Genomic DNA, 12,439 nt, shown 5'->3' on the forward strand with positions numbered 1-12,439 from the left:
TGTCTTTTTTTATATATGTTCTTATATGTCAGCTGGGACATACAGTGAATTAGACTAAAACCTGAGTTATGGAGATCTTCAGAATGGAGGAAGGAGCCTGTCCTTCAAAACCTAAAACACATTTGGTTTGAGTGTGTGCAACAAGCCTCTTTCTGTGGTTTGCTAATATATTCTAGACATTCTTGTGTGATACAGCATCATTTCACACTCTGAAGAGTGCCAGGTTACTTTCTTTTTTTCTTTTTTAAAGTGACATTTTATAGGGAGATGTCATTAATCTGAGTCACCAGTTTATTTTTGCATGCTTGAGCTCTGGTTTGTGGTTAGGGAAATGGTGACAATCAGTCATAAATTAAACTTGGACTCTCTGCAAAGAGGACCACTGGAACAGGAATGAAGCAAAAACCCACCAGCTTGCACATACTGAAGCTAACGAACTGCTTTCAGGGGGAACAGGACCTTCAAGGTATCTGTATTTTCAAAAGTGACTAGTGACTTTACATGCATGTTCTGGGCACCCAGATGCAGACTAATAAGCTTTGTTTTTCAGAAAGAGGGTGCTTGCTCATTTTTTAAAAATGAGTCAAGTCTCCAAAATAAGCACTCAAAAATAGAGACTTCCAAAATCAATAATAAACATAAAAAGCAAAACAAAAATCTGTCACAGAATTTGATTCAGCAACCCAAAAAAAAAAAAAAAAAAAAAAAAAAAAACCCTCTGTTTTTGTGCTGTACAAAGGTAAAAGAACTGATGTTTCAGTGCTTTATCTTTGCTTAATATAAAAGAAGAAGTGGTTTCCAGCTGACTCTGTGCAGCTGGAGGAATGTTCTTGGCAGGAAAGTGTTTGAAGAAATAGTCCATTTTAAGCAAATATTGTGGAATATTTATAAGAAACCAATTCTGTCCTCACAGTCATATGCGTTTGCCCTGAAACTTGACTCTAGGAGTTACAGCCCCCCAATAAGAGAGAAACAACTGTGGATTTTATCAGCAGCGCAGATTTGGAATATTTGCAACAACGCGCAGACCCAGGACGTTGCTTAAATCACTGCAAGTAACAAATCAGCCTGTTTCTAGACTGGGCAAACAGAAAGGCAGAGTCTGTTTGGCAAACAGACTATTTGCTGGGAGTTGTTTATCCAGATTCAACATGTGCACACAATATACCAATATTGTTTGTTTGTCAATTATGAAAGTCCCTTGGAAAAAAGGTATTAGATGGCCCATTTTGCTGTACTCCAAAAATACCAAGGCCTTCATTTTTATAAAGTAATGTGAGAGCTAAGGATTAATTGAGCTCACTGGCTTAAGGTATCTGCATTTCTACACAAAATTAATGTGACAAATTAAGTTTTTATTTAGTTCTCTCTGGCTGAGAAAGGCTGTAATTATGTTAGAGTGTTTACTGCTAAAATATATGTTTAAATAATAAATATGTGTTTCAGAAACCATTTTAAACCTCCTTTTTTAACACAGTCAACTCCGTTTCAAGCATATAAATATTTCAATTACAAAACTTGAATACATGTAAAATAAATTAAAAATATATTATTTACATTTCAAATTATTTATAACATATGCAGCTTGACAGCAACAAATTCACTCTTAAAATGAACAATATTTTTTTGGCTGTTAACTTTGCTTCTGAAATGTGGTAGGTTTTATATTTTAAATATCCATGCGTCTCAGGCATTTACATAGATTTTGCTGTAATAAATTCTGAGTAAGATAGAACCTCTACGATAATTATTTTCACAGCACCTTTCTAAAGAAGGTGGCTAATCTTATTACAATGTTAGAGAAAGAGAACTGAACTTTAAACAGATTGTGTGATTTGTGCAAGGTCCTATGCAAAATGACGCTAATTTAAATACTAGACTTCATCCCCAGAACCACCTGTAATTACAATTTAAAACGAAGCTAAAAAAAAAAAGTCCACATGAAAATATTTTGCAAGATTCATTCTTTTTCTTTAGTTTCCACCTGCCTAGCTTTGTTTAGGGCTCCCTGAAATTCAATTAAAATTATGTTTTCCTTGGACCCATGAAACAACAGGAGGAAATTGCAAATTCTGCTTGTGCTCAACCACAAAATAACCTGGCCAGGTTTGTTCAGAATTGGGCCTGACTGACAACACTGGATGAACCTGCTCTAGGTTTGAAATTGTACTGAATTTCAGAAGATCCACTGTTCAAGTCTACACTCTAATAAAGTAAAACAAAAATATTCTTCCTGGATACTGAAAATGTGCCAGACATTTTTAGACATAAGAAGGCAAACAGAAGAATTTATCTTGTATTTCATATGTGGCTAGTATGTGTAATTTGAATTATTTATAGATCGCTGTTATTTAGAGATCACTCAGACAGCTCATACATTTCTATGCTTGTTTATCATGTTTGCCTGCTTCTTTTAGAAATTGCTTCTTTTCCCCTATATGATTTTCTATTCCTCTCAAAGGTTATGAAACCAAGAAGCAATTCTATAGGGGAGAGAGTGAAACAGCTTTCACTCCAAGCCTTCTTGCAGCCCACTGTAACATTTTTAACAAATTCACCTGGTTCTGACAACTCCCCTCTCCACCGTTTAATTTTATGATGAAGCCATGCAACCCACAACAGCGATGCTTTGACCAGCACTCGCTCTTCTGAGTTTAGAAATTGCCAACTAAAGGCTTCCACTGAAAAACACAACGAAGGTTTGTAACGGAGGAGCCAATTCTGCAGTACCCAAACCAGCGTAGCTCCCCTGGCCTCCTCACCTCTCCCTGCGAAACGGCTGTAACAATATCGGCTCCAATCCTAGCACGCAAAATGCTTATGCTGGACCCAGGGGGCACTTTCATGATCACATAAGGGCTTCAGAATAGGGCTCATTTATTATATCTCCATTTCTGGAAAGCCCTTTCATCCACACTTGTCCTCAAGTGGAAGGATGAGAGAGAGCAGGAGAACAGCGAAGCCCATAAAGGACATTAGAGGATACTCTTCGTTTGGAAAAACTGCTGCCATGTGGGTGACACAGTCGGTCAGGGAAGGCGCTGGGTCCAAATTAAGCTATAATATTGATTTAATACTTATCAGGTATGAGGCAGAGCATCAGAACAAAAGGAGGGAAAACAAAACTCTCCTTCAAGCTTTTTCATTTTGAAATCTGGTTTAGCGGCAGATTCCCAAATGCAGCCGCGCTCGAACGGGGGGAACCACAGTCCCCGTGCGGTAGGCTAAACCCACGAGGCAAGGAGCAGAGCGAGTTCGGAAAGGCTGGCTTGTCTCTCAGCGTCCTTACTTCGGCACCAAACTCATGAAAATACCCATTTCTTCCAATACGCTTTTGAAAAGCCAGAAATGTAATACTTAGACCCTTCCTTCGGGCTGCCTTCCAGTGCCAGGGAAGCCCGTGGGAATTCTGCCCTAATTTCTACGACCCCGTGCACTGAAAGCAGCCGCTCTGCTGATGCCGCTCAGGATTTAACGTTCCCCAGGCTTTGGGGAAATAAAAGGCTCCAAGTTCACTAACGTGTCAGGAGACGAGAGGATTTAGGAAGCTGAGAGGAATCGCAAAAGTAAAAAATGGATGGGAAATAACAACAGAAGAGGGTTCGTGGGGAACTGTTGGGGCCCCCACTGGGCATAAGTCTGCATTTTCCACCGTGGATACAACACTGTATATTCAGTTACCTTTAAGCAGATAGTACTTGCACCAGGTACCTACACTTGAAAGACCGTGATTCAGAGGCACTGAATTTCTGCACTTCTCCCCTCATTTAGCTGCAGCTACAAGTAGCCGGTTTCTCTGGAAAGCGGCATCACCTCAACGTTCGTTTCCTGTGGGCCCGTAGCCATTGTAGTGTTAAACACAGAATTATTCACAGCGGCATTTATCCTTTCCCTTCCTCGGAATAAAAGGCACCGAGCCAAATTCTGGGCCAGTGAAAGGAAATGCACACCCTCTGGCTATAGTGGATTTCTGCCACAGGTAAATTTGACTAATTATTTTCATAAAACTGAACGAGAGAAGGATTCACATCTAAACATTTGTTGTTGATTTAGCATGTGGCATAGAAAAAGGACAGGCTAGCTACAAGCTAGACAAAGCTATTAGACATTACCGTTCAGACAACACCTACCTCACTCCAAACCAGCATGGTGCCGAATATGACCTGTAACCCATCAAAGAAATTGTCTCCTATGATGATGACAGTGGCACCTCCTGTAGTCCATCCTTCACTTGGACTGATGGCTTTGATACATGGTGTAGCTGCTTTTCAACACACATGAAAAAGAGAAGTATTCTGCTGTTAGAACCAGATTTTAATGATTGAAGACTTGAGAAAAATAAAATAAAAGGTGCTTTCATTTCCCCCCTTACTAACACAAAGATTTCAGCAACCTCATTCTTTCTAGTATATGTGCATGATCTCAGACTAAATCTTTGGGAGTATATTTTCTCCATTAATTTCTGTTTGTTTTTATTAGTTATATTTAAAAAGATTAAATTTTTCAAGCCTATATTAACAAAGAAAATCACAGCATGATGGGCAGAGACCAATTGGAAACCAGGACAAATTCCTATCTTTTTTCTATATGAAATGCTGAATTCTTCAGTTAATCAAATAATCTCCAGTGATTTTGCTTTATGATCCATCATAACCTAAATTAACCAAAGGAACTCCCATAAATACTATGGAAAACATTAGCTAAATTAAAAAAAAGGGTGTAACCCTCAGCATTTCTTTAAATCCTGTACAATCAGATCCAGGTGGTTCCAGTGTTAAACCACTCTGCCCTGCTTAATGCTTCAGCAACTTTTTTAAAAAAAAAAAAAAAAAAAAAAAGACAGAACAAACGAACGAACTTTTTGGTGAAGTCAAAAGGTTTAACACAGTTATGTTACAGCTACTAGACAATCAAGAAATGCATGCAGTGCATTTTGCCATAACTTGCCCTAGCCACCTTCTAGGTATCACATGCCTCCTCAAAGGATTTTGAAAACTCAAACAGTTCCCAAAGCTCAATTCTTACTCAGCTCAATTCTTGATGCTGTAATACATTCTGTTTTAAGCCTGTCCAAACAGAAGCAAGCTCAGCTTTATACACTGGTGGGGCAGGGCAATATAAGCATCCACAGACCATTGCCCTTCTCTGCAATACTAAGGTACATCTGAATTTAACTGTGCTGAACCCAGTGGAGTAACATCCCTGTAAAAGCAACCCAAAAGTCCTACGTAACTTGCTGCTGTGGACATGCAGGCTGGCCAAGGTGGCCTGTCCTCACAGAGATTGATGAAAATAAGTGACTCCATCCCAGATGCCACCTACTTCTCCTTGCTAAATCTGAAGAAGGGGATTCTAACCATCAGACAGTGTAACAGTGTGGTAACACCACACCATTAGACAGTGTTTTAAGCAAAACGCGTACCTCAACAACTTCATTTTGTAGAAAAAAAGATTCCTGAGAAAGCAGCAAAACCCCACTGATCAAGATCAGCACTGACAAGAAAGGTCCTTTCCTTTACATAGGAAGCCTCTCCTCAGCTGAGAAAACAGGCCAGCTCTATTGAAAACACATGAGGGGCTGACACTGCCTGCGCCGAGGCTCAAATGTCTTTCAGGTGTCAGTCAGCACGACTTCATCATCTGCATACAAATCTGCACAGCCATCCCCTCTTGCAGGTGGCAGGCATTTGACTGTGAGCTACCTCTTGGTCAAGAGGCTGCCTGAGCAGCTTGTTTGCCTGGTAACTTTGAATATTTGCCGTGGTAGTCAAGGGAGAGCACACAGGCACGTTATCAGATTGGGACCTACTCGGAAAAGAGGGATGTGAAGGCTACGTGCACATTAGCACCACGCAGGGCAATGCCCCCACGCCCAGGAGTTACTGAACACGGTTGTGGCTGTGTAGTGGCACAGCCTCTGCCCTGCTTTGTTCCACATATAAGTAATTTAGTGATACGTAAATCAATTAACTAACACTCAGAAGCTTGCTTTAAAATGCTGTAGACACAAAGTGCATCAGTACGATTATTTACTAGCTAAGTTCTGGCTGGCAGGAGCTATTTGCGTGAGCTGGTGAGCCCGGCGAGGAGATCCCTCCACGGAGCCGTGTGGGCGGGCACGGGGCTGGAAGCAAGGACGGAGCTGGAAAGGGAGCTGTCGAGCCACCGTCAGCAGGACGTGTGTCTGTGGGCACTGCTAAAAGCTCGCTCCACGGTGATGGACAGCGTACAGGGGAAGCAAACAGACCCTGTCCCTGCTTACAAATGGTTGTAAGTGTCAGGCACAAACTTTCCCACTGCTTAAGCTGATGGAGATACCAGCTCGAGTGAAAACACACACGTATATATACGCTCTCGAACACACACACGCATACACGCACACAGAAAAATCATTATCCTACTCCAAACTTGGCAGAGCCCAGCGGTTTACTTTTACATGAGCTAACAAAAGAAACATCCCAACATTACTGTCGTGAAAATGCAGCACACACAGAAGTAACTTCAATATGTTTAGTTTGGATTCAGGTTACTTGCATAAAACTGTGCATAAAAACCATTGCAAAGTCCAAAACCAAATGCTTTCCTTTCAACTGAGCTCATAGCACCGGCTTTACAGTGAAAGCAGCTTTTCAAAATGCCATCTAGCCCTTTCACAGAATCAAACCTTTTCATAAATAAAATTAAAGTCACTTCCAAATTACACCCTTTCCAGTATTTCCAGTTGATTGTGGACACACACACCACAATAAAACCCAAACATAATCAGTTTCCCATGTGTCAGAGAATGAGCTACTTTTCTTAAAGACTATAGGCAACATTTTTTTCCTAAATACCAGTGAATAAAAACAGTTTGAGATCGTAAGCCATTAACGGAAAACATATGCAGGCTTCAAAATTATAGATTCAATTCATCTTTAAAATGAATGCAAGATATTGTTTTGCAGTGGCAGGACCCCACTGCAGGTCTTGCTATTCATCTCCGTGGCACTTTCATTGCACTCCAAAGTGCAAGGTGCTGCACGTCGTGCGTCGCCTCGTGTATTTGAGGCCGATCTTCACACGTCGTAGGTGCTCAGCACCAAGCGTATGCCACGTCCCATCCCAGCCAGCGGGGTTTCAAGCAGCCCCTTGGGGACCCTGCGGAGAGGCGTTTTGGGGGGCACACCCAGGCCACTACCTGGTTCTGAAGGCACAAAGCACCTTTACACAAGGACATATTTGCAAGAGCCAGTGTCATGTCGAAAATGCCCCTACAAAACCTTGGCATTTCCCAGGCCCTTTCCTTGGAGCCTCTGGGAGGAGAGTGGAAGATCAGGGCCCATTTTGCCAGTACCCTCACAGGTAAAATCGGAAGGGAGGGGGAACGTTATGCCCTCATTGCTATTTATGCCCCGGGTACAAATGTCTGGCCAGCTCAGGCCCTTCACCCTTCATATTTCTTCTGTTAATCATTTGGCAGTTTCAAAGTGCTCTCTGGAAGGTGTTTACTTCTGTGCAACCCTAGAAAAACAGAACTAGGCAAAATAATCCTTTCATTGGAAATCTTGTTTTTTCTGCATTTTGTTTTGGTCACAAGAGAAGTCAAAATACAGAACATTTTTTGCAGAATGCAGAGTTCCAAAGTTTCTATCTGAAATTGTTAACTAGGACAGTTCTTAATATTTCCAAGAGGAACAAAATATTTGTTCAAAACAGTAACATTTCATATGTCCATCTGTAACACCAAAGCATCATTTCTAAAATAGTGCTTTTAAATGAAATTTGTATTTTTCTGTTAAAAAAAAATCTGAAACTTCACTGAAAAAAAATTGCCCTGAAAGACTTCTGACCGATTCTAATAAAGGAAATGAAGTATATATGACTGATAACATGCACAGACTTCAAGTCAAGAGAATTACTGTAATAAAAAAAGAGTAACTACACATTCTTACACATATAAACAAGCTATATCCGGAACCAAGAGTTTGGTAGCCTATCAGATAGTGTTAAAAAACATCTCTCTGTTGCTTGGTCTTTAGTGTATTTCATTCCCAGCACATTTTTTTTTTCAGAATAGTCTTTGCACTGAGGATGAAGCTGGAGACCAAACTACATGCAACCGCCCAAAGGGCAGCAGGAGCCCTGCAGCTCCCCACGACGGGGAAACGGCCACCTCCTCCACCTGCCCAAAGAGCTGGTGGCTACGAAAACTGCCGAGCAGCTCCCAGTCTTTGCACGGCATCGAGGCAAATCCGAGGCAGGACGTGACGCTACGTTTTACTGTGCTGCCCGTGAGCTTTGGCTGAACAGGCACAGATGTTACGGGGGGCACTGCAATCCCAAGCCTATGGAAGCCAACGGGAACTTTGCCGCTGACTTCAAAGCTAAGGTCTCTATCAATAACTTTTAAAGATTTATGAGAAGAAAGCTTAATGACTCCAAGGGAAATGATATGCCGTGGCTTCTTTTGAAATCTTCATCTTTGCTGAGAAGTTGTTAAAATCTGACCATTTTCTATACAACGGATGGCAGGTACCAGCTTCAGCGCACAAGTAACGGGAAGGAAAAGTTTTCCGCAGCGGTGTGGTGTGTGCCAGTGTGTTCCTGTGTTCCCGTGCTCCCCTAGCTACCAATATACAGGGGATTTTTCTTCCTTCAAACTGTGACAATAAAATGATTACCCCGCCACAGTTTAGCATAATGGTTCAAAAATGCTCGTGGCGTATTGCAGAGTTAAAGTGGAAATTATTAGGTAGCTCTTCTTTGTTATAATAATGATCACTCCACAAATAAAAGCTCTTCTCCCAAAGGTACTGCAAGGCAGAAAATGCTAATTCTGAAGATTATGCGTGCGCTTTTATTAAATATTACTATGCCCTGTCTGTTTGAGGGCTTCACTGCTCTGATTGTTTTATGAGTGCCATGTTAATGTCAGCCCCATCTTGCTAGCAGCAGGCACACATTTTAGCTTTTGTATGAGAGTTGATCAAAGGCCACGTGCTGAGGGAATTGCTGAGAAAACATGGACAAGCGATAAAAATCTAACAGATTAATTGGTTTAAATTTCATTTCAGGGCGTTGAACTTTGGCTCAGGACACTAATACTACACTACCAGTCAGGGCCTAATTACCACATTTCCAATTTGCCTCTGAACAATGCTTGGAAAGGAAAATAATAATGATAATAACAATGATAAAAAAAATAATAATAATAACAACAAAGCATCAGCAATAGCAGCTCCTCATAGCTTCTCATACATGTTTAACAGCTAACTTTGCGTGCAGGCAATCGCACAAGGAAATCCCTCGCCTCCCACATCACCTCCTCTGCCTCCTGAGCGTTTCTGTGTGCCTCAAATAGCAACCGAAGGCAGAAGAAATAGCAGTTGCCCCCAGGAGTATTAAACATTTGAATTTACTGAATCAATGAGTTACTGATTCAAGTCCCCCACAAACACACACATGACCTCTCATATTTTTAATTGGGGACCTGAACGTATAAGCAGAGATAGCATTTTATCCTCCAACAGAAATGATCTATTCCACTGATAGAAAACAGAAGCTGGAGGAAAAAAAAAAAAAAAAAAACATATTTACCACAAAGTTTATGGGTGGCCTTGGAATAAGGGTTAATTGAGCTTAGAGGTACATGCTCACTGGGGTGAATTAGTGGGATGCACAGCTATCAGCAGGGCTCTGGCACTGCTCTTGTTCAGCTTCTGAAATGTATTTGCACTTTGATTAATATCCAGTTTGTGCTAGTGACTGTAAGAATGACCTCGCCTGTAGGTTTTATCATGAAGGGTGGTTTCATCCTCCATTATCCCGTAGATGAGGCTCTGACAACAGTTGCTGCATCACAACAGGAGTTTAAATGATGGGGTACATGCTTTTATTTTTCTTCCCTTTAAGATTATTGTGACATGCAAGACGAATTGCATAAAGCCAGCTAAAAGTGAGAATTCAGATGAATAGAGAATTTGCATTTCATCTGAGAAGAAATACTGAAAATACCTGGAGTTCATTTTTATTTTCTCTTTTTCTTCGGTAAAACTTAATTCCAGACTCACTATATAAATGAGCCACAGATTAACCCACAGTTTATGGGTCTGATCCTGCGACTTGTTAAATGCTTTTCACAAACTACTGATTTTAAGAACATCAGGACAAATCAGGGTTATGCGCTCAAAACCACGACTTGAAATCACGTTGTGATTTAGCAAAGCACTTATTTAAGTGCTCACAAGCCCAGCTAATAAGAAGTTTGCAGAATAAGGAACCGGATTTTAAAGATACTTAGGCATTGCTCTGCTCAACATTGTCAAGAGCTACGTAATATATCCGAAACTGGGTTTCTCTTTTTCAAAATACGGTTTTATGAGTAGACCACACTGTGGAGTGTCGCGCTCAGCTCACTCAACCTAGTGTGCGACCTAGAAGCAGCAGAGCCGAAACACAAATACCAATATGCTGATTTCAGGAACTGAGCCACTATGTCTGCTCAGCGTGGCACGGAGTCAAATAGGTGGAGGAGCTACAAAATGCGAACTCTAAAGGGTCTACGGCATTTTTACATCACGTGGTGTAGATCTACCCTCAGGTACCTGGTAGCTATTGAAATCATGCAGGATTTACTACTCCAAGTGAAGCAGAGCCCAGAAATGATCCAAGCTTAACTTTCTTTCCCATAGTACTTTGGAGCTGAAGGTGTGCAAGCTCACGCCTTGGAATGCTCAAAGCCTTTTAATCAATATTTTTAGGTTAGCAAAGTGTACATCTCCTTAAAAGGGGAAGAAAACTTTTAAAATAATAGATTTACATAAGTGTTATATGAGGTGAAGTGTTATTTACTCCATTCATCATTGTTTATTATGGATTTTCCACACTAAGCATTTCAACCAATTGATATGGTCATGCAGGAGGGCTTTTTGTTTGTTTGTTTGTTTTTCTTCAGTCATTTTCTGAAATTTGCCACTTTGAGAAAATGAACCAAATATTTTGTGTTTTTCCGGAGTTTGGGATTCCCCTTTTTTGCAGAAATAATTTTCTCATTCCTGAAAAGGGGTAGCTGTCATCTGCTGCTCGCCTACTCTCTCCATGCTGCAAGAGCAAACCCTAGAAAGTCTGTGCACCCATACAGTGCTATGGGTCCCATCCGACGGGCGCAGGCGCTGCTGGAGCCGTGTCCAGCACGAGCAGACCTGAAAGCAATTGAGCTGAACTCCACCAAGGCAGCGTCTACGGGAAAAGTCTGCAGGACCAGCCCGAAGCGTTAGTCACAGACACTTCAGGGAAAGGGAATGTGGCAGTGTTTTACATATTGCACCCAGAGCATTAAATCTTCACTCTTAAGCTAAACAATGCATTTGGTGTTTATCTTAGCAAAGTGATGATCTTCCTGCTTTCCTTTTTCATATCACAGCCTGCTCTCTCTCCTATTCACCCCTGACAATAAGCAGCTGCTGTGCAGGAAACAGGGTAGCAGAGGTTTCCCTCTGGAGGAGATAACTCATGTGGCTTTAGGCAGCACAGGCGCGAGGAGGCAATGCCCTTCTCCCCCTCCCCGGCTCCCTCCTTTACAGCTTCTCGACATCGGGCAATTACGATTTGTAAGCGTCGACGATTACACCGCCACACCAAAAACGGCGACCTCCGCCCGGTTCTTTGCGACGTCCACGCTGGGTGAAATCACTGAACCAGAAATACGTGCCTCACGCAGTGCCTCCGGCTCGGGCGGAGGGAGGGAGCGAGGGAGGGCTTTCTTTCTGTTTGCAAGTCCCAAAATTAAAGGTATTCGCTGTGATTTTCTGCCTACCATTGTGAATGCTCAGTTCCCGTTAATGGAAGTTGCAAATGTAAATTACCTGGTATAATATGCCACCTACAATCAATACTTAAGCCAGTGTTTCTCTTTTATCCTTACGCATGGCTCAGCTAGCAAAGTTATGTTTCCCCGAGTCCTCTGCGTTTCTCTTTCCTTAATGATTTCTTGAGCTCTCAGTTGTTGATCACTGCCTGAAACATGATTGCATGGGAAAAAAAGGAGGTCCTACTGAATAATGAGATGCGTTACCAAAAAAAAAAAAAAAATCTAAAATCCACTGTGTGTTTTACTTAAAACTTTTCCATAAAAATAAGATAATTTAGCTATCTCTACAATAATCGCAAAAGATGCCTTTTCATTTACTCTCTTAAACCCCCCTCAGATCACAGTAAAAGCTTTTTTTCTATATTTGTTTTTATACTTCAGGATGTACCTCCAATTTCAAAAAATTAGTAAGGGAATAAAGATCCTTAGCATCTCACTGAAAGTCAGTAAAACTTGACATCCTAAACAGAGCTCTATTGACTGTGTTCATTTGTTTGGCAAATAACAAATTCACCAAGAGAAATGTAATGTTGCTAAAGCACTGGCAAATTTTGGTCAAATTCAATATATAAGTCCAGCCAAAATGTATTT

At 41.2% G+C, this 12,439-nt stretch overlaps 1 protein-coding gene across 8 annotated transcripts in view; it reads right to left on the reverse strand.

Annotated features, from left to right (window-relative positions):
• Nucleotides 1-12,439, reverse strand: part of EBF1 (EBF transcription factor 1) — a 269,357-nt gene that overhangs the window by 70,423 nt on the left and 186,495 nt on the right. For 4 of the 8 annotated variants that reach the window (XM_062587651.1, XM_062587649.1, XM_062587656.1 and 1 more), the window contains exon 9: nucleotides 4,131-4,261. In XM_062587651.1, the coding sequence (XP_062443635.1) occupies nucleotides 4,131-4,261 (131 nt within the window). Of the gene's footprint in view, nucleotides 1-4,130; nucleotides 4,265-12,439 lie in introns of all 8 variants that reach the window. The other 4 variants (XM_062587650.1, XM_062587653.1, XM_062587648.1 and 1 more) reach the window with 1 other exon arrangement.

Source organism: Rhea pennata, chromosome 14, assembly GCF_028389875.1.
Source record: "Rhea pennata isolate bPtePen1 chromosome 14, bPtePen1.pri, whole genome shotgun sequence".
Lineage (NCBI taxonomy): Eukaryota > Metazoa > Chordata > Aves > Rheiformes > Rheidae > Rhea > Rhea pennata.